At 40.0% G+C, this 22,129-nt stretch overlaps 1 protein-coding gene across 4 annotated transcripts in view; it reads right to left on the bottom strand.

Annotated features, from left to right (window-relative positions):
• hdac7a (histone deacetylase 7a) overlaps positions 1-22,129 on the bottom strand; it is a 75,524-nt gene that overhangs the window by 13,206 nt on the left and 40,189 nt on the right. For all 4 annotated transcript variants that reach the window (XM_039800780.1, XM_039800779.1, XM_039800781.1 and 1 more), the window contains 15 exons: positions 13,792-13,982; positions 13,575-13,665; positions 12,840-12,954; positions 12,489-12,589; positions 11,558-11,680; positions 11,151-11,260; positions 10,257-10,358; positions 8,612-8,783; positions 7,736-7,941; positions 6,479-6,682; positions 5,517-5,748; positions 4,528-4,661; positions 4,157-4,277; positions 3,617-3,666; positions 2,865-2,972 (listed from right to left, as the gene is read on the bottom strand). In XM_039800780.1, the coding sequence (XP_039656714.1) occupies positions 2,865-2,972; positions 3,617-3,666; positions 4,157-4,277; positions 4,528-4,661; positions 5,517-5,748; positions 6,479-6,682; positions 7,736-7,941; positions 8,612-8,783; positions 10,257-10,358; positions 11,151-11,260; positions 11,558-11,680; positions 12,489-12,589; positions 12,840-12,954; positions 13,575-13,665; positions 13,792-13,982 (2,060 nt within the window). The remainder of the gene's footprint in view (positions 1-2,864; positions 2,973-3,616; positions 3,667-4,156; positions 4,278-4,527; positions 4,662-5,516; positions 5,749-6,478; positions 6,683-7,735; positions 7,942-8,611; positions 8,784-10,256; positions 10,359-11,150; positions 11,261-11,557; positions 11,681-12,488; positions 12,590-12,839; positions 12,955-13,574; positions 13,666-13,791; positions 13,983-22,129) is intronic.

Genomic DNA, 22,129 nt, shown 5'->3' with positions numbered 1-22,129 from the left:
AAAGTTACAGGCTTGTATAATGTACAGCAGTGTTTCTCAAACCTTTTTGAATATTGTAACCCCTCTGCATTGCTTTTTTAAGCCAAGTACCCCCTGACCAGCGCAAAACATTTTTGGTAGAAAAAAAAAAAAGTCTATATAAAGAAGTACAATACAGCGCCGGCAGTAATAGATTCACTAAACAACAACCTTTTTTAAACAAAAACATTTCAATGCTACATTTCAAATGTTTAGAAACCATCACTGAATTCATTCATTATTATAGTATAATTATTTTAGGAATAATGCATTTATTAATATTATTAATTAACAAATTAGCATTTTTGCAACAATTTCACGTACCCCCTGCAGTACTCCAAAGTACCCCTAGGGGTACACGTACCCCCATTTGAGATACACTGTACAGGAATGTAACAGTTTTGGCACACATACATGTATAAACCTTATCCTTAAAAAGGCACTATTCAAAACCAGTCATTTAGAAATTGAAAAACAGATCTCTAACACAAAGATAAAACTAGACAATGTTTCATGGTTCGTGTAAGGCTGTAAGCTTTATGAGCTCGATGGTGTTTTAAGCCCCCACCGCCGACTTCAAGGCAGCGCTGTGACCGTCAACTTCAAGGCACCTAACCCTAACCCTTGGCTAACCCTAGTTAGTGACTTTGAGTCCTTGAAAAGCGCTACACAATTCAATTTATTATTATTATTATTATTATTATTATTATTATTATTATTATTATTATTATTAGTGCCTTCCATGCAGCGCTGCCTGGAAGATGACGTTGGGGGCTTAAAACACCAAACACCGCTTTTTGATCACATTCTTTAATGATATAACTAAAAAGAATTGCTATTTAAAAGCAAAGAACTTATTTTGACTTTAAATCCAGTATAAATCTTCTAGACACATATGTTTTTTTGTAATGTGGGGGTGGGTGGGTCACACAGTACATTACATTACATTTATTTTTTTTATTTTATTAGTTTATTTGTCAGGGACAATGTACAAAATACATTAACCTTACGAAAAGATGTTTTGTACCAGAGTTAGCTAATAATTCCATCTGCAGTCCCCTGCATGTCATTTAGCTGACGCTTTTATCCAAAGCAACTTACAATTACTACATATGTCAGAGGTCGCACGCCTCTGGAGCAACTATGGGTTAAGTGTCTTGCTCAGGGACACATTGGTTGATGTATCGCAGTGGGAATCGAACCCAGATCTCCCACACCACAGGTATGTGTCATATCCACTGCACCATCACCACCCAGTACAGTATAAAGGCCAACCTTATTCAATTTAAAATGTGGTTTTGAGATTTCTTTCACTCTGCTTTTTTAAGAGACAATGTCATTAGAGTCAACTTCATCTTTATTATCCCAGAGAGTACAACTCAAAGCATAAAGTCAAACATTTCATAAACACACATGATAGAACTTGAACAACTTCTGGCAATGTAAAGACAATTGAGGCCAATCAAGATACTTATTATGTTGTCTTGTAAGTTAGTCTATATAGTATATGTTCCCTACCATATGTATAGCTCAAAAACAGATTTTCTGAAAAGGAGTGGTTGTACTGTGGTTGTAATGTGGTGTGAGGGTTGTGTACTACCACTGCTCAGTAAAGACTGAGGCTTAAAAAAATCTGCAGCGGGCCTGTGGCGAAAAGTTGACACAGATGCAACACAACCCCGCGTCACGCTGCGATGGCCAATCATGTAACCGGCGATTAGACTTGTCAGTCCGTTTTGAGTCGGTGTGAGAGTTCCGTGAAGTTGAATCTGTCTCAACTTTCGCCGCAGGCTGCTGTGGTTTTCTTCGGCAACCCCCGGCGGCCCTCACTGTCGCAGCCTAAACTCACTACCCCCATTCAAATGAATTGTAGGACTTGCATTTTCTAAATGTGGCCTTAGGGTGGTGTTTGTTTTTCATTCTTCGCCTGCCTACCTGCCATGTTTTTTTAGGGGTAAAACTGTGTGTATTGAAGCTGCCAGCTATAAATACTTTTTGCCAATCAAGCAAATTTTTACATTTGACCAATTATAATAAAACAACAAGAACAGTTTCATGTTCATCCCAGGCTATAATTATTGTGAGGAGGAAAAGGAAGAACGTTTAGACCATGATGAGACAGGAAGACTCTTTTCCTGAAAGCCATTTATCTTTGAAGTGGGTTGGTAGATCCTTCAGTCAGGGTGAGGCACGCTTCTTTTACTGGATGCATTTCTAAGTTAATCAAACAACAAAACACTGCCAGCAGTGGATATAAACTCCAGAATTACATCATAATAACTTTGAGTTCCCAAAGTTGTTTCTGGCCTATGACCCAGTGCCTGAAAAGCAGTCACTCTGTGTGAATGGGTATAAGGTTAACTGTGACTTCCCACCTTCTGACATGATAAAAATGTAGTTAACCCAGGTTTAGCATAAACAGTAATAAATAATACCAATATGACTATACTATAACTCTCTGTATCGTGGCATTCCATGCCTCCACTTTATCCATCATTCTCTGATTCTCTGAAGGGGACAATTCTTTCGGTATTATTGATTACGAATTGTTTTGTGCTTACTGTCTATAGAGTCATAAGGAAGCGGTACATTTTGAATTAAATGTTTTTGGGAACAATTAATATATAAACAGAGTTTGAATTCTCTACATAACTCCCACGCCTTAAGCAGATGTGCGTAAAGAAAGGCAGGTGACTCAACAAAGAAACAGAAATGAAATGAAAACTTGGGGATGAGGCAACTAAATGTATCCACAATAACCGTTATTCCAACAAGTTCTCTTAAGACGTCTAATCTGGAGGTGACAGAATGACGTCTGCCTCTTTCTGCTGGGTTTAGTTTCTCACCTTTAGCTCTCCTTTGGCCACTCTGAAGGCCAGCTCAACAACGCTGCCCGCCGCCATGCGTGATGCAGTTGAAGTGTGTGACTCATTCCAAATGGTGTCATTATCAACCTGCAAATCAAGGGACAAATGATGGAGGCCACTGAATGACAAAATAAAGACAACTAGCATGGAAATATGTATAAGTTCTGTTGTGTGAAGTCTGACTATGTCTAAAATCCCTCTGGGATAATAAAAGAAAACTGAAGGCTTACTCTATGACATGGATAACCAAACATACAGCTTTGACTATTGAGTTAAAATGTCCAGATCCATAGTGCTGGTAATTTTCCTTTCCATTCTGTTTTTTTTCCTCTTCTCTGTTTGTTCACAAACTGGCATAACTATCCATCTGGCTCGGACAATGAAAACTAAGGCCTTTCTTTTATCTCCGGTCATGGACATGTTTTTCTCATTAGCTCTGACTTGTCATGGTCCGACACGGACTGTCAGGCAAACTGGGCCAAACCAACTCTCTTTTCCTCTTTAATATCCTGCTTTTCTTGTCATTTTCTCTTGCATTTCTTTGTTGCTTTTCTTTGAAACAATATCATCTTTCATCGACGCAGCATTATAAAGCTTTCATTAAGAGCTTTGGAGAATTACAGTATGATCAAAAATAGAGTAGTTTGCGCGTGTGTGTGTGTGTGTGTGTGTGTTGTGTGTGTGTGTGTGTGTGTGTGTGTGTGTGTGTGTGTGTGTGTGTGTTCTCTTACCCCTACACCACCACATGGTAACATCACAAACATCCTTTGAGAGAGGATTCCTGAGGAAACAGAAACATAAACAATTACTGTAAATGTACACATTCATTCAATTACATTTGAGTTTCTTTTTATATTCAATATAATTTTTTTATGCCTAATGAGAAGAGAAGCCATAAACTGACCTGGCATAATCCATCAAATTAAGAATATTAATGGCAGGATATGATTTGTGATGATGATATATTCAGTACTCTGTTTACGACACAGTCACATGTTCGTAATTTATTTTTAACTTAATTAACCTAGTTCAAGGAGAAAAATATGAACGCTGTTTTTGTCAGAATTGTAAAACAGCGGTTTATCATATAGCTTTAGTTCTGCTGTTGAGAAGAAGTGAACATCGAGAACACAGATCATATTTACTTAAAAGGTTTTTTAATGTTTACCATGAACTCACTTGAAAGTGTTTTGAAACGTCATACATGTGGCTCGGTATTAAAAAATAAATTTTTAGAATTTACAAATCTAGCAATCTGAGGTGTTGCATACCGGCCAGTTTGCGGTTATCCAGTTTGAGTCTGTTGAGCGGGTTGGTGCCGTAGAGCAGCACATGGCGCTCGGTATGGACCGACTGCAGCTCCTCCAGAGTGGCTTTACGACCACGAATAGTCTGTATGAACATTTTCATTTGACTTTAGGACCAAAAACATCACATTACGTAAGGCATCATATGCACATGGATATTGCGTAACATTTCATCAATAATAATGTTAAACAGACAGAAAGCTAGACTGTGCTCCGACATAATCTCATGTCTCTGTAAACTCAACCTCTCTATCTTCAGACAGAAAATTATTATTTTACAATCAAATGTCATTTGTGTAGGTTAGAACCGGATGAAATGGTGTCCCGTGTCGTACCTCACACTGTCCCCTCAGGCCTCTCTCCTGTAGCCTGGACCAGATGCTCTGTATCCTCCCAGCATGCTCTGGGTGACTGCTGTTGTCTCCACATGTACACTGGTGCTTCAGCATCTGAGAATCATACACCAGGCCTGCACACACACACACACACACACACACACACACACACACACACACACACACACACACACACACACACACACACACACACACACACACACAGAATTGATCTCAACATTTTGCACATGCAATATACAATGACTGCTTTTATAAGTTTATAAGTTCTACTTCTTTAACTTTCTCAGTCAGTACTCAGTATTTACACTCATGAGGGTTGAAACTCCACGACATGTTTAAGACTAACAGCTACAGAGTTCTCGGAGTCTTTAATTCCATTTGTTCCTAAGGGCCGTAGTGTTTTAATTGATCCATAATGTGGGTCAAAGAAGGCCTTGCCACCAGCTGACAAATCAGTCATTCCTTTAAAACACTTTTTAAAACCGCACTGTTTTAGACTTTGACTAAATTAAAGTCTCAGTAATATTTTTAAATTGGTGTTTTAAATTATACTTTTTCTTTTATTCGTTCTTCATTTTTTATTCACATTTTAAAATCGCCACAAGGTTTCTTCATGTTGGTTTGTTCATGAGTAGGACCCTCTGGTGGGCAGCCATTCATTTTTGATTTTCCTTCACTTGTAAATGTGGCATTTACCTCTGCTGGTCAGTGCATGGTGCTAGATGCTGGGAAATATATGAAATATCCCTTTTGGTTTCTTTATTATTATTATTATTATTATTATTATTATTATTATTATTATTATTATTAGACAGGAAATAAGGGAGACAGATGAGCAACCACATGCAACAAATGTCCCTGGCCAGATTTGAACCAGGGAAGTTGCGGTTAAACAATCATGACTTATCCTCTAAGCCACGGAGGCACCCTGTATTTGAAATAATACTGTGTAAACATGTTATACTCACCAGTGGTGAAGCGTGGTTTGCTGCTGGGGTCCTGTGCGGCCATGCTCAGGGGTTTCTCAGGCAGCGTGAGAGAGGTGGAGGCTGGGGATGACTGTGTACGTGACAGGGGGCGATGGACACCCAACCCACTACCGACCCCGCCACTGCTACTGCTACGTAACATGGGCACTGCCAGGGTCTCCATCTGTCGATGCAGCTGCTGCAGCTGCTTCTGCTGTTCCCATAGCAACGACTACATTTAAAAGTGAGGGTGATAAAGATGAAACATAGTCAAGTCATATTTTTATTTAATTCTAACTTAATATCATGAACATAAAAGAAGACAAAGTTAAGAGTAGTAAGTGTAGGACAGAAAATGTGGAAAGCACAGGGAGGGTCTTATTCTGAACCATAGAAAATACTGGTGTTCATAACATCAGTTCCATTGTCACACATATGGTATGCAGCTGTACATCCCTCTAAAACCTCTCAAAGTGATTTGTTTTCAAGGCTGATATTAAGTGCTGAAAGCCTCAGAACTTCCTCCAGCTCATTGTCAATACATTCGGAGATGGTTTTATTTGGCTCCTCCGATCTCACCTGTACCAACTAGAGCAACCTGGGTCTGTCAATATCAAGTTTGACTCTACTTTTTCCTTAAAAATCAGGTAACTAAAACCATTCAATACGTTCTAACAAAGCCTGACTCCTGACTATGCGGTTTGTCTGATCAGTGACTGAGACATCTTCTTAAAAACGAAAAGCTCAGCTTACAGTGCATGCACCCTGTAACCACATCATGCTTAAATGACCACTTTGATGTAATGAGTACTTGTCAAACCACAAAACCCTCCAATGGCAACAAAGATTATGCAAGTGTTAGGCCGCCATCTACAGGACTGCTGGATGAAGAACAGTTGTGTGGTTTTATCCATCTATCCTTCTTTTTATCTCATGTGTCAAAGTATGCTATGTTTTCCAACCTGGTTGAGTATGAGTGCATGTTGCAGGTTCAGTTGCTCTTCCTGGCTCTTGGATGCGGTTGGCTCCGCCTCCCTCAGTGACTCCGCCCTCACTCTGCTCTGATAGGTTGGCTCTGTGGGCGACGTCCCGTCTCCGTCCTCAGAGTCCATATCCTCAGAGGGGATCTGATGCAGTCTGGGCTTCTCGCTGGACTTAGACATCAGCTGCACATACACAAACATTTATGTCGGCAAAAATACACATGCAGACAAATATGTCTGTGCTTGCACTTATTCATTTATATGAAGACATGATGCCGCCAGACAGCGGACTCAAAAATGCACATACAGAAATGCTGATGTAGTCTGATGTCTGTTTTCCATCAGCTGTTAACAGTCATCTGCTATGACACACTGAAATGTTGACTAAAACCTCTTACTCTAAAATCCCTGTATCAGTTACCACAACATTAACCTCTCCTAACCAAGCTAAAGTAGATTTAGGAGAGGGGGATATGTGTGTAAATACAAGGTGCTGATATGTGTGTAAATACAAGGAAAAAATGCCTAGTGCCTTGTGGAAATGTGGCATTTTTGGGCTCCAACATCAACTAATTAAGGATCACAAAAATCAACACAAGCCGCATAAACTATCTTGTGAAGTGTGTTGTTGGAGGAAGACAGCGTAGTGCTACAATGTACAAGAGTTGACATATTTAAATTGAAATTTCCACATCCAAGATTGCAGCCTTGAGATTATTGTGGTTCTCCTTCTAAAGATGGAGTGCCACAAGAATCTCTAGCTAAGCTAATTCCATATTCAGCCGTTAGCCGCGTATATTGCAAAGGCAGCCAATGTCAATGGATTTGCTGCCATATTTCCCTTATGTGTCAATACGCTTCCACGGTTTGTGATTTGCAAAGTTTGTAAAACAAAAACTTTGAATCTTTTACCGGGAGTCTAACTTAAACAACTTTTTCCAGGATGCAGTTTTAAGTCTGACCTGATGTAAATGTCAGACTGCAGCAAAAATGTCATTTCAGTACGGCCTCAGTAAATGCATGTATAAATACAAATGATCAAGAGGCAGACTTGATACATTTTCTGTTATCAGTGACTATATGAAGTTCTGCACATTAGCACATCCAACACACCCCCATACTGGACTGAACCCCCACCACCACGGCAAGACAGTAGAACAGGTCAACTTCAAATATCTTGGACTTATTCTTTAAGGCATTTTTTAATTAGTGTGCCTTTACTTCTCCATACTGTACCTTGCCCAGGTGAGTTTGCTGTTTGAGCCTCTCCAGTAGTTGTGTGCTGTGTTGTTGTTGGAGGAGATGTGTGTGAAGGGTCCGCGAACTCTGGGGGAGGGGCTCCGAGCGTGTTCTGCTCAGAGGCTTGTGGGGATGAGCGCCTCCAGGAGCCAGGTGGTCTAACTGGGGGGCAAACTGTAATGGGACGGAATCGAGGCCTGGAACTGGTCAGAGACAGAGACGCAATTAGTTAGTGTCTGTCAGAGTTACATGTATACACAGACACACCCAAACAATTTCTCAAACACACAATAGCTACAACAATGTCAAACTGCCACCCCTGCTGCCTTGTAAATTTGATTTAATCATTTCTAATTTCTTTTACCCTACAATATTGTTAATTTCCAAATATAAAACACGTTTTTCAGTAAAGCCACTGAACTGAAAGAAAAATAAGAGCACAGGTGGATGTGGAAAGGAGGCTGAATATGACAATGTCAAAGTATTTTTCTTGCCGATCCATCAAAGAAAAAGATATTATTCTAAATGTCACCACTGGGGGGTGCTCCAACATCTCAGACAATAAACTAAAAGACCTTGGTGAAAGTTGATTAATGGGTATGTGTCCTTTTGTGGCTATTTGGTAACATCTTGGATGCGTTTTTTTTTTTTTTCATGTGCATACAATCTTAGTCTGATATGTAGATCAGTTACAGAATGTCGTTAGGAATACGTAGTAACTCCTTTTCAGTGTTTCAAATTGTGAAGCTTTTGCACTACTGGGTGTGTATATGCATTTACTGTACATGTCTACAGTATATGCATGTGTGTGTGTGTGTGTGTGTGTGTGTGTGTGTGTGTGTGTGTGTGTGTGTGTGTGTGTCTCTGTCTCACCAGTGAGTAGCGGAGTGTGTACCAGTCCAGAGGACTCCAGGATGATGACAGGCAGATGAGGGTTCAGCTGCCCAGCCTGATCCTCTCTGCTCAGGGGGAGGAAGACCTGCGAGCCCCCAGCTGTAACCACTGGCACCCGGCCGATCCTCAGAGAGGACAGCTCTCCTTCAGCCTGCACACAGACGACATGATGACAACAGATGACATGCAATCTGACCTGTTATCACAGCTGAATTTACAGGCCGACATAGAATGAGATTAATATATTCCAGTTGTTGATAGAAGGTGATCAGTTCTGTTGACACTAAATCATTTGTCCAGGTGACGTGAGAATAGAAACTCTCAAGCCACTTAAATGACTGTATGTATGTATGTATGTATGTATGTATGTATGTATGTATGTATGTATGTATGTATGTATGTATGTATGTATGTATGTATGTATGTATGTGTATATATATATATAACAAGGAATTTGACTCTGGTTAATCTTTGCTCTCTCAGATTACAACACTCAGTTAACATATAAAGAATAAAAATAGAAAGGACAGTAAGAAATATACAATAACAATTGAAGAGAGGGAAGGAATAGTGCAATATCAGTATAGTCTGAGATTTAAGATTTAAATATAAATATAGTGCAAGGGAGATCAGTGCTATGGTAATATATTAATAACAATATTGTAATCATGTCATAGTGAAACAGCATTTAAATAGCACCATGCTTCCTGTATTTGATGTACTTCCGTTTTACAACAGGATGTTAGGTCGGGTAGATTTTATTCATAAATATTTGACTTTGAGTTTGTGAAAAGCGCTATATAAATTCAAGTTATTATTAATTTCATAGAGATTTTGAAGTCATGGGATGTGATGATTTTTTTTAAAGATTATTTTGGGCATTTTGAGCCTTTATTTTGATAGGACAGCAGAAGACATGAAAGGGGAGAGAGGGGGGAATGACCGCAGGTCGGAGTCGAACCCTGGCCCGCTGCGTCGAGGAGTAAACCTCTATATATGGGCGTCCGCTCTACCAACTGAGCTATCGGGCGCCCAAGGGACGTGATGATTTTAAGTTACTTTTACAATTTACAGACTGTACTGTACAGTCACTGCATCTTAAAACACATTTCCTTAGGTCACTTAGTCTGGGCCTGGGTCTATAACACGTGTTTGACTTACAACATAACTATCTGTGAATAGGACCCAGGGGCAGATGCACAATCGTGAGTTCCTTTCATGTAGCCTGTCCTCTTTGCCAGCTTTAATTTAAAATGTAAAATTCTTTATTCCCCTACTCCTACTGTAATGTAAGACTCATCACCAGTTAGATTAATATGCCCTTGTTTGTGCTTTACCATATGTATTTTAATTGTTCGTAAACTTCAATATCATGTAATTACTGTCATCACTTGTTGTGTTTTTGTTTTTCGAAAATAAAAGTGTCTGCAAATAATGAGGTTTCCTTATATTATATAATACAAATAATGTGTGTCATTAATGTCTTAATGGAGCAAATCACTTTTGAATATACACTTGAATATATTAGATTACATAACTTTTTTTTTGAAAGAACTGTTTCAAGGAAAAGACATGATTTAAGAATAGCTGTTATGATAGACATGCGTTGCAGTTCAGTGTTTACCCTTGCATTGGCTGGTAGTCCCAGTGTGATGGTGGGCAGAGTGGAGGGACTCTGGATGGTGAAGTTAGCTAGAGTGCCATCTCTGAGCAGCAGCCTCTGGGCCTAGAAATGCCAAAAGTAATTACTATTAAAAAAATAATGCATATTTTATTCAAATCTGAATTAAATTGTGTTCATATAGCAATACACTTTTCTAGATAAGAGAAATCCCATTTCATCTTTAAGACCAGTGCTGGTTATGTATCCCACAATAAAGACCCCTCTTTGATCCCTGCTCTGCTATAGATACACAATTTGTCTATGCTATGTGCTCTTAATATTTTCTGCCGCAGTGAACAAATGTCAGTGTTGATGGAAATCTACAGTAAACCAGTGTAGTCTAATTAAACCTAAGATAGTGTGCTGTCTTGACACGCAAGAATGAGTCAGACCTCCACAGCAGGTGTGACAGAGGTTGACTTTATGTGATTAAATGAATTATGTATAAACAGCTGACAAACACTCAGTGCTGCCATACTCTTGTGTCATTGCTTTAAACATGTCATTACTCAGCATCTAGGCACAGCTCATGTACATGAAACCTCTTTCTTTTTTTTAATCAAACCGTGTGCTTACTTGTTTAAAATGCTCATATTTTTCCATCTCTAAGACAAAAGAGCCTGTCTAAAAGGCAAAAAAAGGTCTTTTATGTTTTTCTCTCTTTATCTATCAATGTTCATCATGATTTCTTAACGACCAAACCAAACCAGTTTTCTATCAAAAGGGGATCTTCTCAAAACTTCTTTACAAAGTTTAGTTATTTTATTTCAGTTAATCTTGAGCTGAAGTTTTTTAGTTAGTTTTACTTCATCCTTTGTTCTGAAAGGACTCAACAACATGTGTGTCTTTGCTAACCTCATGCGAGAGGCCGCCTGCAGATGGCAGTAGACCATTCTCATTGGGCAGACTGTCATTAGGAGAACTGCAGCCAGAAACCGGAGTGCTACTGCTGCTGGGGGATGAGTCTGGTGGGAGACAGGCAGTGTGTGAGTTTAGAATATGATTATGCATCTTGATCATATTTCATTACATTCTATCATATCAGTGAAACATATATTTTTTTTTTAATTAAGCATCGTAAGACTAACTGAAATTATCACATTAAACATCAATAATGCATTACCACTCATATTCATTTGTGTGTGTGTGCGCACGTGTGTGTGTGTGTGTGTGTGTGTGTGTGTGTGTGTGTGTGTGTGTGTGTGTGTGTGTGTGTGTGTGTGTGTGTGTGTGTGTGTGTGTGAGTTAGTGAGTCTAATTACCCAGTGTGTCAGGTACTCTGTGCCTGACAGTGGCCGGGGCACTCTCTTTGCGGGTGAGCGGGCTCTTGCGGGTGTTTAGGTGTTTCTTCAGCTTGTGTTTCACCTTCAGATTGGGCTCAGACGCTACAAATTAAAGCAACGTGGGGACTGTTATTTGAGTATGTGCAAACGGTTTGTTACATCCTGTTGCTGACTATAGATAATACCACACCAAGGCTTCAACCTATTTCCAATTATTGAAATATTTAACATTTACTGTTCACATCATACATTTTGACTTGACTTGTCATAGCAGGGAAAGCACAGGTGTTACTGATAACATTAACGATGGCTCCATTATGTTCAGGCGTCCCATTGGGCCAGCCCGCACAATACAAGGACCCTGAAACTGAAGCAGCTAAATGGAATTCAATCATCCTTAATATTATTGTTTGGACCGTTGCTTTTCTAAATGAGACAAGACAAAATGTCATCTGTGAAAAAGGCCAATGAATGGACACGTGGTACACCAACAAAAAAACACAGTAGAGTAGTATTACAGTTAGCAAGTATAAAAGATAAAGTCAAACTGACCATTCTAAATCTGAGTTAAAATACATGACAAAATACAAACGATATGACAGGCTGTGATTACTGAAAGGAAATTTAGTTTCTATTAGATTAGTTTCTAAATGCTGCAACACTGCAGTCTGAAGTAGTGAGTGGGACGAATGGCTAAATCCATAAACAGCCCAAAAACTGTTCCTGTTGTGGAGTACAAAGATGGTGGTAAAAGATTGATTTGTCATTATATTTGTCAGGATCTTTCACATCGTAATTTAATTTGTCATTTTTTTTTTATCTTCAATTCATCATTTGTATTCGGAACATTTAACTAATGCTAATTCAGCCCGTTCCTCTGGATGAAGTCGGTGAATGTCAGATGTTTTACCTGCTCTGCGTAGAGGCGTCTCTTGTGAACCATCAGAAGACGGCTGTGCTGGAGACGAGGCCATAGGCTGGGAGGATACACTGGGGTCTGGGCCTAGCTTTCTGGAAAAACCAAACACAAATACACAAAAAGACATACAACCATTAGGGTAAATAATCACACCACACATGGAAAAAGTTTATTTAAAATCCAGATTTTAGAGTCAACAAGAAAAGTGTTAGTCAAAGAATTATCGGTGTGTAGTAGAGTTAGACAGGAAGTATAATCAATGCGTTTTTTGTTTTTTTCATGATGCATATTTGGTTTTGGTCTTTTGATATTGTTATACTCGATGTGTGTATTGTGTGTCACCTGTATGCTACAGGAGCTGCAGCGCTGGAGTTTGTTCTTTCCAGCGCCGCCTGTTTCTGCTTCTTAAGAATCACCTCCTGGAGTTTCTGTTTCACCAGGGAACTGGCCACTGCACCTGTCAATCAATAACACAAACTCAAAAGAAGGACTCACCTACTTCTTTTATTGTAAAAGGAGGAGCAAGGTAAGGCCCAGCCAAGAGCACAGGGTGCAGGACATAATCGGTGACCACAACTAAAATACAGTATATGACAAAATCAACTAGATCAATACTGTGGTGAGTTCCTGCAAATACATGTATTATTGTGTGCATGTGTGTATGGCGGGCAAGGTCACTGGTTTCTCTGAGAGTATGTTTGCTGCTGTTTCTGTGTGTGTGTGTGTGTGTGTGTGTGTGTGTGTGTGTGTGTGTGTGTGTGTGTGTGTGTGTGTGTGTGTGTGTGTGTGTGTGTGAGTCTAATTACCCAGTGTGTCAGGTACTCTTATTATCTTTAACTCTCATCTCAAAGCACTTAGCTTTCAAAGTGGAGTAACACTGTTCAATAACCATGAATGTGATTTCTTACTGGGACTTTCCTCCCTGGCCATGATTAGCACTCTGGGCCATAATTAGTTTTTTTGAAAGACGTGGAAATAGCTTTACATAACGCTCAGTGAACATAAATTTACAACTTCAAATGTAAATTGAAACTTGCAGTAACATGTGTGAGTAAGTGTGTGTGTGAATGGACTCACTCTGTTGACTCTTGTCCTTGTGCTTTAACTGCTGCAACTCCTGTTGTTTCTCGTGGTGCTCCTGTTCCCGCCTCCTCTGCTCCATATTAAACTAAAACCCACCAACACACACATTTATATTATAGCAACACATATTTCTGGAGATAAATGCAATGTACAACATTTTGAAGTCTTTTTACGGACAGTTTGTATTTCATCTCTGTTTTCTATTCGTTACCCGGATGTGCTGGTGCAGTTGCTGTTGGGAGAAAGAGGTGCGGGGCTGAGGAGAGAACGGGGTGAGGAGTAAAGGCGGGTGCAATGGGGTAAGGAGCGCCGTGTCCGAACCAGGGCGCATCCCCCGCTCCCCTACCCTGAGGTCCATGGGAAACAAGGCCGCGCACGACACTGGCAATGCCACCGAGAAATCTGGGAAAAGAGGGGGGTGAGGGGAGGGAGGGGAGGGAGAGGAGGGAGGCGTCAATTTGCTTCATCCCCACTAAGAGCAGTCAGTTTACACAATACTCCGTGGGAAACCCTACCTGAAAAACAATGAGCACAGTATACAGAGGTGTTTGGAGAACATCAGAATTATGGTTTCATATAACAGATGCTTAGCAGTTTCAAAACTCAAAGCAAATGGTTAGCACCATTCCAAACACTCTGGGAGAACTGGCTATATAAGCTGACAAAGCTAAATAAAATAGTGTTGTGTTACAGCTGTAGATCCATTCAGAAATGTTCAATGTCAGATAAAGTGAATTGTCTGACATAGTAGACTTCTGTTCCAAGTGAAGACAGTGTGACTTTGAACTTTACTTAAGACAGGTGTAAACCAGGTTTCAGTATATATGTAGTATAATGACCTGAAATTGTAGTTCATAGTCAGTTGAGGTGAACAAACATTTTGTTTTAGTTTAGTTTTAGCTAGCAACCACTACTGTAACCTGGAAGAAAGAAAAAAAATAAATAAAAGAAAAAAAATCACATTTGGCAAGTAAAATAATAAACTATTACTGGCATACATAAAACCAGGGTACCAGGCAATGCTAGCTATTAGCCATGTAACAGTCCCTAAAAGTTACTGTCCCAAATCCTTTTTAAGCTAGCATGTTCTACTAGCCTCTAACAGCAAATGTATTTTCCCTAAAGGGATTTTCTTTTATTATTTTCTTGTATTCATTTTATTTCTACAGCTAAACATAAGAGTGGGCTTTTTTTTGTCCACTTCTAAATGTACTTACCAGTCAAATCTGAGCACCTTTTTTTAACAAAGATAAAACAACACTTATTAGTTAGCATTAAGGGTTAGCAAATCCCATAAAGCTTTGCCTACAGTCAACGTCTCATGGGAGCTGTAGTTGGAAAAGGCTACAAATGTGATAAGTCTTTTAACTTTGAAATGGAGAAAGTATACTAAGCAGTACAATAGTAGATACAAATTTGTCTTACAATATGGACAGAAAATCAGTGTGGTGCTTTTAGACAGAATGATGATATTTAAAGTTAAACATACTTGACTTGATAGTATTTAAACACAAATTGAATAGGAGGCAAAATAAAGTTGTTAGTAAAATTCTTTAAAGCTAAAAAGAATGCAGTGATGAATGATGTTAAAATAGCCATGGGAAATGCGTGTTATTTAAATTTTTTATGGGGGCCTACATTGTACAAAATGTACGTTGTGCATTACACCTCAGACCTCACAACACCCAATCTTACCTATGGCACTAGACAGTTTATTTAGTGGTCTATCATAGATGTGAAAGGTATGAAAGTTTTGTATCCTAACTGAGAAAATGAGGTAAAAAGGATGAGTTATGGGCTGTCTAGTCTGGACTGACGACAGTTCATTTACTGGATAATCGCCGGATGTAACCATGTATCCAGCTAATTTAAATAGTTCATGCTACTGTATTATGTGAACAGTTAATTTCACTTAAAATTGTATGTGACGTTTTCTTTTGCGCGGTGTAAATGTTCCACCAAAACAAGTTCCTTCCCGAGAACACTTTGCAGATCCACCATCGCTGCGATCGGAGCTTAGCGCCACTCAAAACAATTGTGATTGGCTTGACGAAATGCAAACAACTCAGACTACGGGCTGTCCAGCAACCGACCCAAACAGGTGCCCCAGGCAGGATAACAAGCCCCAAAATAATTAAAAACCAATGATGAAACTGACCGACTGCAATGTAATCAACTGCTGATCAAAAAGATTTTTTATACAAAAAGAGATTCAATCTGTATGTTTCTCTTAGCTAAAACTAAACTAGTACAACACAGTGACACAATAACAAGTTATGGCGGTTTTCTTTGTTACACATCAACTCACACACACACACACACACACACACACACACACACACACACACACACACACACACACACACACACACACACACACACACACACACACACACACACACACACACACACACACACACACACACACACATTTCCATGCTCTTTGCATACTGTTGGGGTTATTTGAATTGCATGGCTGAGTCAATGGGAAAGATTGCCTCATCTGGCGCTAAAAACAGGATCCAGGAAGGGAACAGCTTGGGAAAAGGCTGGGGGTGGTTTCTGTCTATGAGACACTTATTCACACACATATTTGCACACAAGCACACACTCAAGCATACAGATTCACTTGCATATGCACAACAAATTCTCAGTGATTCACATACAACACAAATACAGACATTTGCATGTGTCCTACCACGCACCAACATGAACATACATGTGGAAAATACCAACATGACATTGCGTAAACATACATGCCACTTTCCTAAAGCCAAGTGGCGTGTTATCTGTACACATTTTGAGCTATCCGCGTGTATGTCTACGCTCTATACAGCGAATGGCAGTCTGCAACGTCACAGCGTAAACATACACGCCATGTGGCACTTTCTAAAGCATGTTATCGCGAGGCTAAGGTTTAGGAAAAGAAGAAACGGTTGGGATTAGGAAAGGAACAGTTGGGATTAGGAAAAGAAGAACAGGGTTGGGTTTAGGAAAAGAAGAACTGGTTGGGATTAGGAAAACAAAAAACGTTTAAAGGAAACACCACACAACGGAACACGAAGCCACATGCGGGATGCAATCCCCGCTCTCCTGGGTGAAAGTCCTGTGTTTTATACCCATCCTCCACCCAACTAACCTCCCTATGTGGATTTCCGCCCTTTCATACTACTCGCTACAAGGTAATGTAAGTCAATGGAGGCCAAACAGCGTTTATAAACACGCTAAAGTCTTGATAACACGCCCAATAATGGCATATGCATTGGCGTGTCATACATACGCCACTTCATGAGATCAGTCTGAAAATACTGTAGCAAGTAAAACACATCCCCCTGCAAATGTATATACTTTTATTTATACAATTAAATATAAACCCCCACACACAAACATTCAGAACACATGCACACGCACACGCACACACACAAAGACACATTCACATGTGGCAAACTCATACACAGCTGCACACACAAGACAGGCTTGAGCAAATACCTATTGCACAAACCTGCTTTGACACTTAAACTAAAACTTGAAACACACACACACACACACACACACACACACACACACACACACACACACACACACACACACACACACACACACACACACACACACACACACACACGCACACACACACACACACACACACACACACACACACACACACACACACACACACACACAGAGCGAGCCTTGAAATAACTTGGTGTGACATCATCTCCGTGCTTCTGCGCCTGGTGCTCAGATGTCAGGCTGCAGTGTGTGAAGTAAATGTCACTCATAGAAGGGCTTGGCCTGATGCCAACAGCAGCACTAGAAATATTGGTGTAAGGAAATAGAAGTGAATAGAACACAAGTATTTGTTATTGCCGTTGTTTCTACTAGTGGATGCACACACACACACACACACACACACACACACACACACACACACACACACACACACACACACACACACACACACACACACACACACACACACACACACACACACACACACACACACACACACACACACACACACACAGTTTGAGTCACTGGGGTCTCATCACTGTTTTGGTTAATGAGACATAGCAGTGTGTGTGTTCAGCGTCAGAACTCCTCCATATTAGGAGGTACGAATGCAGACACTAGTCTAAATGCCGACCATGGCTTGAACAGCAGAAATCCCTTGGCACACACACACACACACACACACACACACACACACACACACACACACATTACTGGAGGTAATTAATAGTTAGCTGAGAGAAAAGACAGTTTAACTTATCACTTTGCAAGTTTCACTTTAAAAACAAAAAACTTGCATGTGGTGTTCCCTTTAATAAACCCCATTGTTGGCTTGATATCATGCCATCATTGAGTCCATCCTCACCTGCTCCATCATCATCATCATCTGGTACGCTACTGCCACTGCTAAGCACTAGGGCAGACTGCAGCGTATCACCCGCTCTGCCAAGAAGGTGATTAGCTGCAATCTGCCGTCTCTCCATGAACTGTACGCCTCCAGGACGCTGAGGCGGGCAGGAAAGATTGTAGACGATCCCTCTCACCCCTCCCCTCTGGCAGGAGGTTGCGGTCCATCAGGACCAAAACCTCACGCCACAAAAACAGTTTCTTCCCCTCAGCAGTCAGCCTCGTTAACAAGGCCCCAGACCCCCACTGACATTAAACCTTAATCCTACATCTGTCCCCTGCACATTCCTATTTTATATATGCTGAACTTTTGCACATCCCTCTACATTTTTGTACATTCTGCACTAACCCAATTCATGCTAAATAGTTATATATGTATGTGTTATTTGATTCTGTATTTATTGTTTGTTTATTTTATATTATTGTTTTTATGTATGCACCTTCAAGACAAATTCCTAGTAAGTGCTGCAATAAAACTTTTTCTGATTCTGATATAATCAGTCTAAGAATTGGTTAATTCTCACTGGATAACAATGTCAAGTGGCTTTCATTGACTTTTAACTGTCTGACTTTCGGTCTGTACGCCCAGTGATCACTTTATTAGAGACATTTCCCCTTTTAGCTCACATCTCACAACTCTAAATAGTGAAACATGGTACTTGGTATGTAAAGCATGCAGAGGGTAAGTTACTGACTAAACACCAGAAAAGACAAGACATGCTAGAAAGCTCCAATACATAAGGACAAGTAAAGCCCTTATCGTTGGTGTACAGCACTCACTGAGTCTAGTGAAATTTGGTCTCGCTTCATTAGGTAACTGTAAAGCTACGGCGGCAACTTCTTTAAAGGCAGGTTTAGATTAACACCAGTAAGTACATTAAGGCTTTGTTGCATCTAGTTTTAGCAAAATACTCAATGTGTAGTAGCACTTCAGCAGCACATGAAATGTGGTCCTTTAGTCCACTTAGCCACCCTGCTGCCCAATGAGTGGATACATGATATTTTTCAGAACTGTAAAATTACCTGATAATAACACAGTCCCGTAGCCAACATGACTTTAAGTCTAGAAATCGTGTAGTGGTTTAGTCTCTGGACCTCTGCAACCACATTTAATCCCTCCACAGTCTTTCTCCCCTGGGTCTCTCCAAGTAATATGAGGCTCTAATGTTGTTAGTTCTTTTCAAGAATTATATTTTGTTACAGTTCATTACATCTACGTGCCGTACTCAGGAAAGAATAACACATTTTGACCCTGTGGTGGTGAGCCTGTGTTGATTTCATTTAAATAGCACTTTTGTTCTGTGCAAATACAGCTGGGAAGGCATGTACTGGAATAACACACAAAGCATGCGCACACATGTAGACACATATATTTAAGCATCCGGTCCATGAGAAAGCATGAGGTAATGCCATACCTTGAGAAAGCCTATAAGTGTGCCAGGAAAGTCAACAATTAACAACACAACCGCAATGTTTAAACCTTATCAGTACTGAAGTGAGCGTGTGTCTTTAAACCAGTTCTGAAGGAGCAGGGCTTCACTGTACTTCAAACAATTTGCAGCACTATTTAGTCGTTTCAAACTTTTTCAAACATTATTTTGGAATTTTTTTCAGCTGCATTTTAAAGCTGCAATAGATTTTTTGGTGGGTCAGGAACAGGGATGCCGCTCTAATCTGACCACTTTTTTCAGTAACGAGTCATCTAACGCGTTACTATTTCCAAATCAGTAATCAGATTAAAGTTACTTATCGTCACCTTCCTAAAATAAGTGCCTAAGTCATTTTTTCAGGTTTTTCAGAAAACACAAAAAATAAAACTGCCTAAGTCACATGCTTGACATAGGCAGTTATACAAGGTGTAGAATCACATGACCTGTTCAACTGAGGATGTAGGCAATTTTACCAGAGGTGGCCAGCACCATGAGGAGATGATTTAGGCAAGAAATCATTTTTGTTAAAAGTCATTTTTTCAGGTTTTTTGGAAAACACAAAAAATAAAACTGCCTAAGTCACATGCTTGACATACGCAATTTTACTAAAGGTGTAGAATCACATGACCTGTTCAACTGAGGATGTAAGCAATTTTACCAGAGGTGGCCTGCACCATGAGGAGATGATTTAGGCAACAAAATCATTTTTGTTAAAAAATGACTTAGGCAATTATTTTAGGAAGGTGACGTTATCCAAGTCACTGTGCGTTACTATTTTTGTCATTTTCCTTAGTAAAAATATATATTGTTTTTGCTTTCTTCTTGCGTCTCGGGGAGTGAAGTCACATATGCGACAAGTCACGTTTTCAGCATGAGGACAGTTCACGTGTACCACGCAGCGACACAAACGTAAACAACAATGGAGGGAGGAGGGAGATGCATGTTTTCTAGCTGGAAATATAGTCACTATTTTGAGTTTGTGTCAGCTAAAGACGGCAATATTAAGGTTCGTTGTACACTCTGTGCTGGTGGCGACAAAGTGCTATCTAGCTACAAAAACACTATGTCAAATTTGAAGAAACATTTGGAGTGGCAGCACTGCAGTCAAACTTACAGAGCAAGTCCCAGCAGGTGGTGCGAAGCAGAGAGCAGGAGGCCCCCCACCACCCAAACAACAAAAGCTGGACTTCGGTGCAAAACCAGTAAGTGGGGGAGAGTTGAAGAAGTTGGTTGGGCAGTAGGCCTATGTTGTAGTGGAAATGCTGTCCTTAAACACGGTTGACTCGCTCTCTTTCGTGCCATAATAAACCAGATCCTACTACTAGCAATGCCGAGCTGCCTCACAGTAAACCGGTTGTCATTTTTATGTTGAGGCTGTGTTGTCAGCAGTTGCCGAATGTAACTAATAAAGTAACTTGTAATCTAACTTCATTACTTTTAAAATCAAGTAATCTGTAAAGTAACTGAATTACTTTTAAAATCAGGTAATCTGTAAAGTAACTAAGTTACTTTTATAAAGTAACTGTGGCAACACTGGTCAGGATGTTGCAGGAATTGTGGGAAATGCAGTCTTTGTTTTGAAAACCACCACCACTTACCAACTGTCTCAGTCCTGTTCATATTTGTTTGTTTTAGTCTCAGACACTATATCTGACAACAATATGTTGGTCTTCAAAGATGTCCATAAAGTTATTCTCCTTTTTAATGTTTGCATTATATCAATACATTGTTTTGATTCTATTTACGGCTGCCAATTTCCAGCAACAGCCATTCAATGTCTTTTTGCATTCTATAACTGCCTCTCTATATATAGTTTTCATTGTTAATGGCTGGAGTCCGCCAAATTACATAACCATGAACAAGGGATTAACATGAAAGGATGTGTGTGCGTACAGCGATACATAAGGCAGAAGACAATGTGCTCATGAGTTAACAGTATTACAGAATACAACAGTATTCTATAGTCATCTTTACTAAAACAAAGTGATGCCCACAGTTTAACAAAGAGCTGTTCTTCTTCTGTTGTATTTCTGACAGTAGTTGCTCAAGGTGTGTAATTGTGGACAAGACTCAGACTTACCAGCAGGAACCACAGTTGTTGTCAAATCAACCAGGACTGAAGCCCAGTACAGTAAGCTACACTTGAAACAATGCACAGTAAAACTAGGTTGACTGTGTGTGTGTAGGAGTGTCAGCGTGTCATATTATGGAAATCACCAACGACCCAGTATGATACAGCCTGTCTCATCCCTTAGAATTCTGCTTAGTCAGGACTCGTTCTACAGGTAAGACAAGGATGTCTCTCTCTCTCTCTCTCTCTCTCTCTCTCTCTCTCTCTCTCTCTCTCTCTCTCTCTCTCTCTCTCTCTCTCTCTCTCTCTCTCTCTCTCTCTCTCTCTCTCTCTCTCTCTCTCTCTCTCTCTCTCACACACACAGGTGCAATAAAAAGAGTAGACGAAGAAAATAAAAAAGAATATATGAACATACCAGACTAAAGAGAAAGTAGTCAAAAGATAAGAAAGGTGAGTTGATTAGCAACCTGTTACAACCTGCAGATAAGTCTAATCACTCTCTGCACACTGAAGGAGAGCTGACAGCCAGCATAGTGCCACTAGTGACAGACACTCAGGCTGTACAAAGTCAATAACCAACGGAGCAGACGCCACCACTTTGTGTCTTGACACGTCCAAATATAGCTACA

The sequence above is a fragment of the Perca fluviatilis genome, chromosome 5, assembly GCF_010015445.1.
Source record: "Perca fluviatilis chromosome 5, GENO_Pfluv_1.0, whole genome shotgun sequence".
NCBI lineage: Eukaryota > Metazoa > Chordata > Actinopteri > Perciformes > Percidae > Perca > Perca fluviatilis.
Note: the sequence above shows the minus strand (reverse complement) of the source record. Positions and strands in the feature narration are given on the sequence as shown.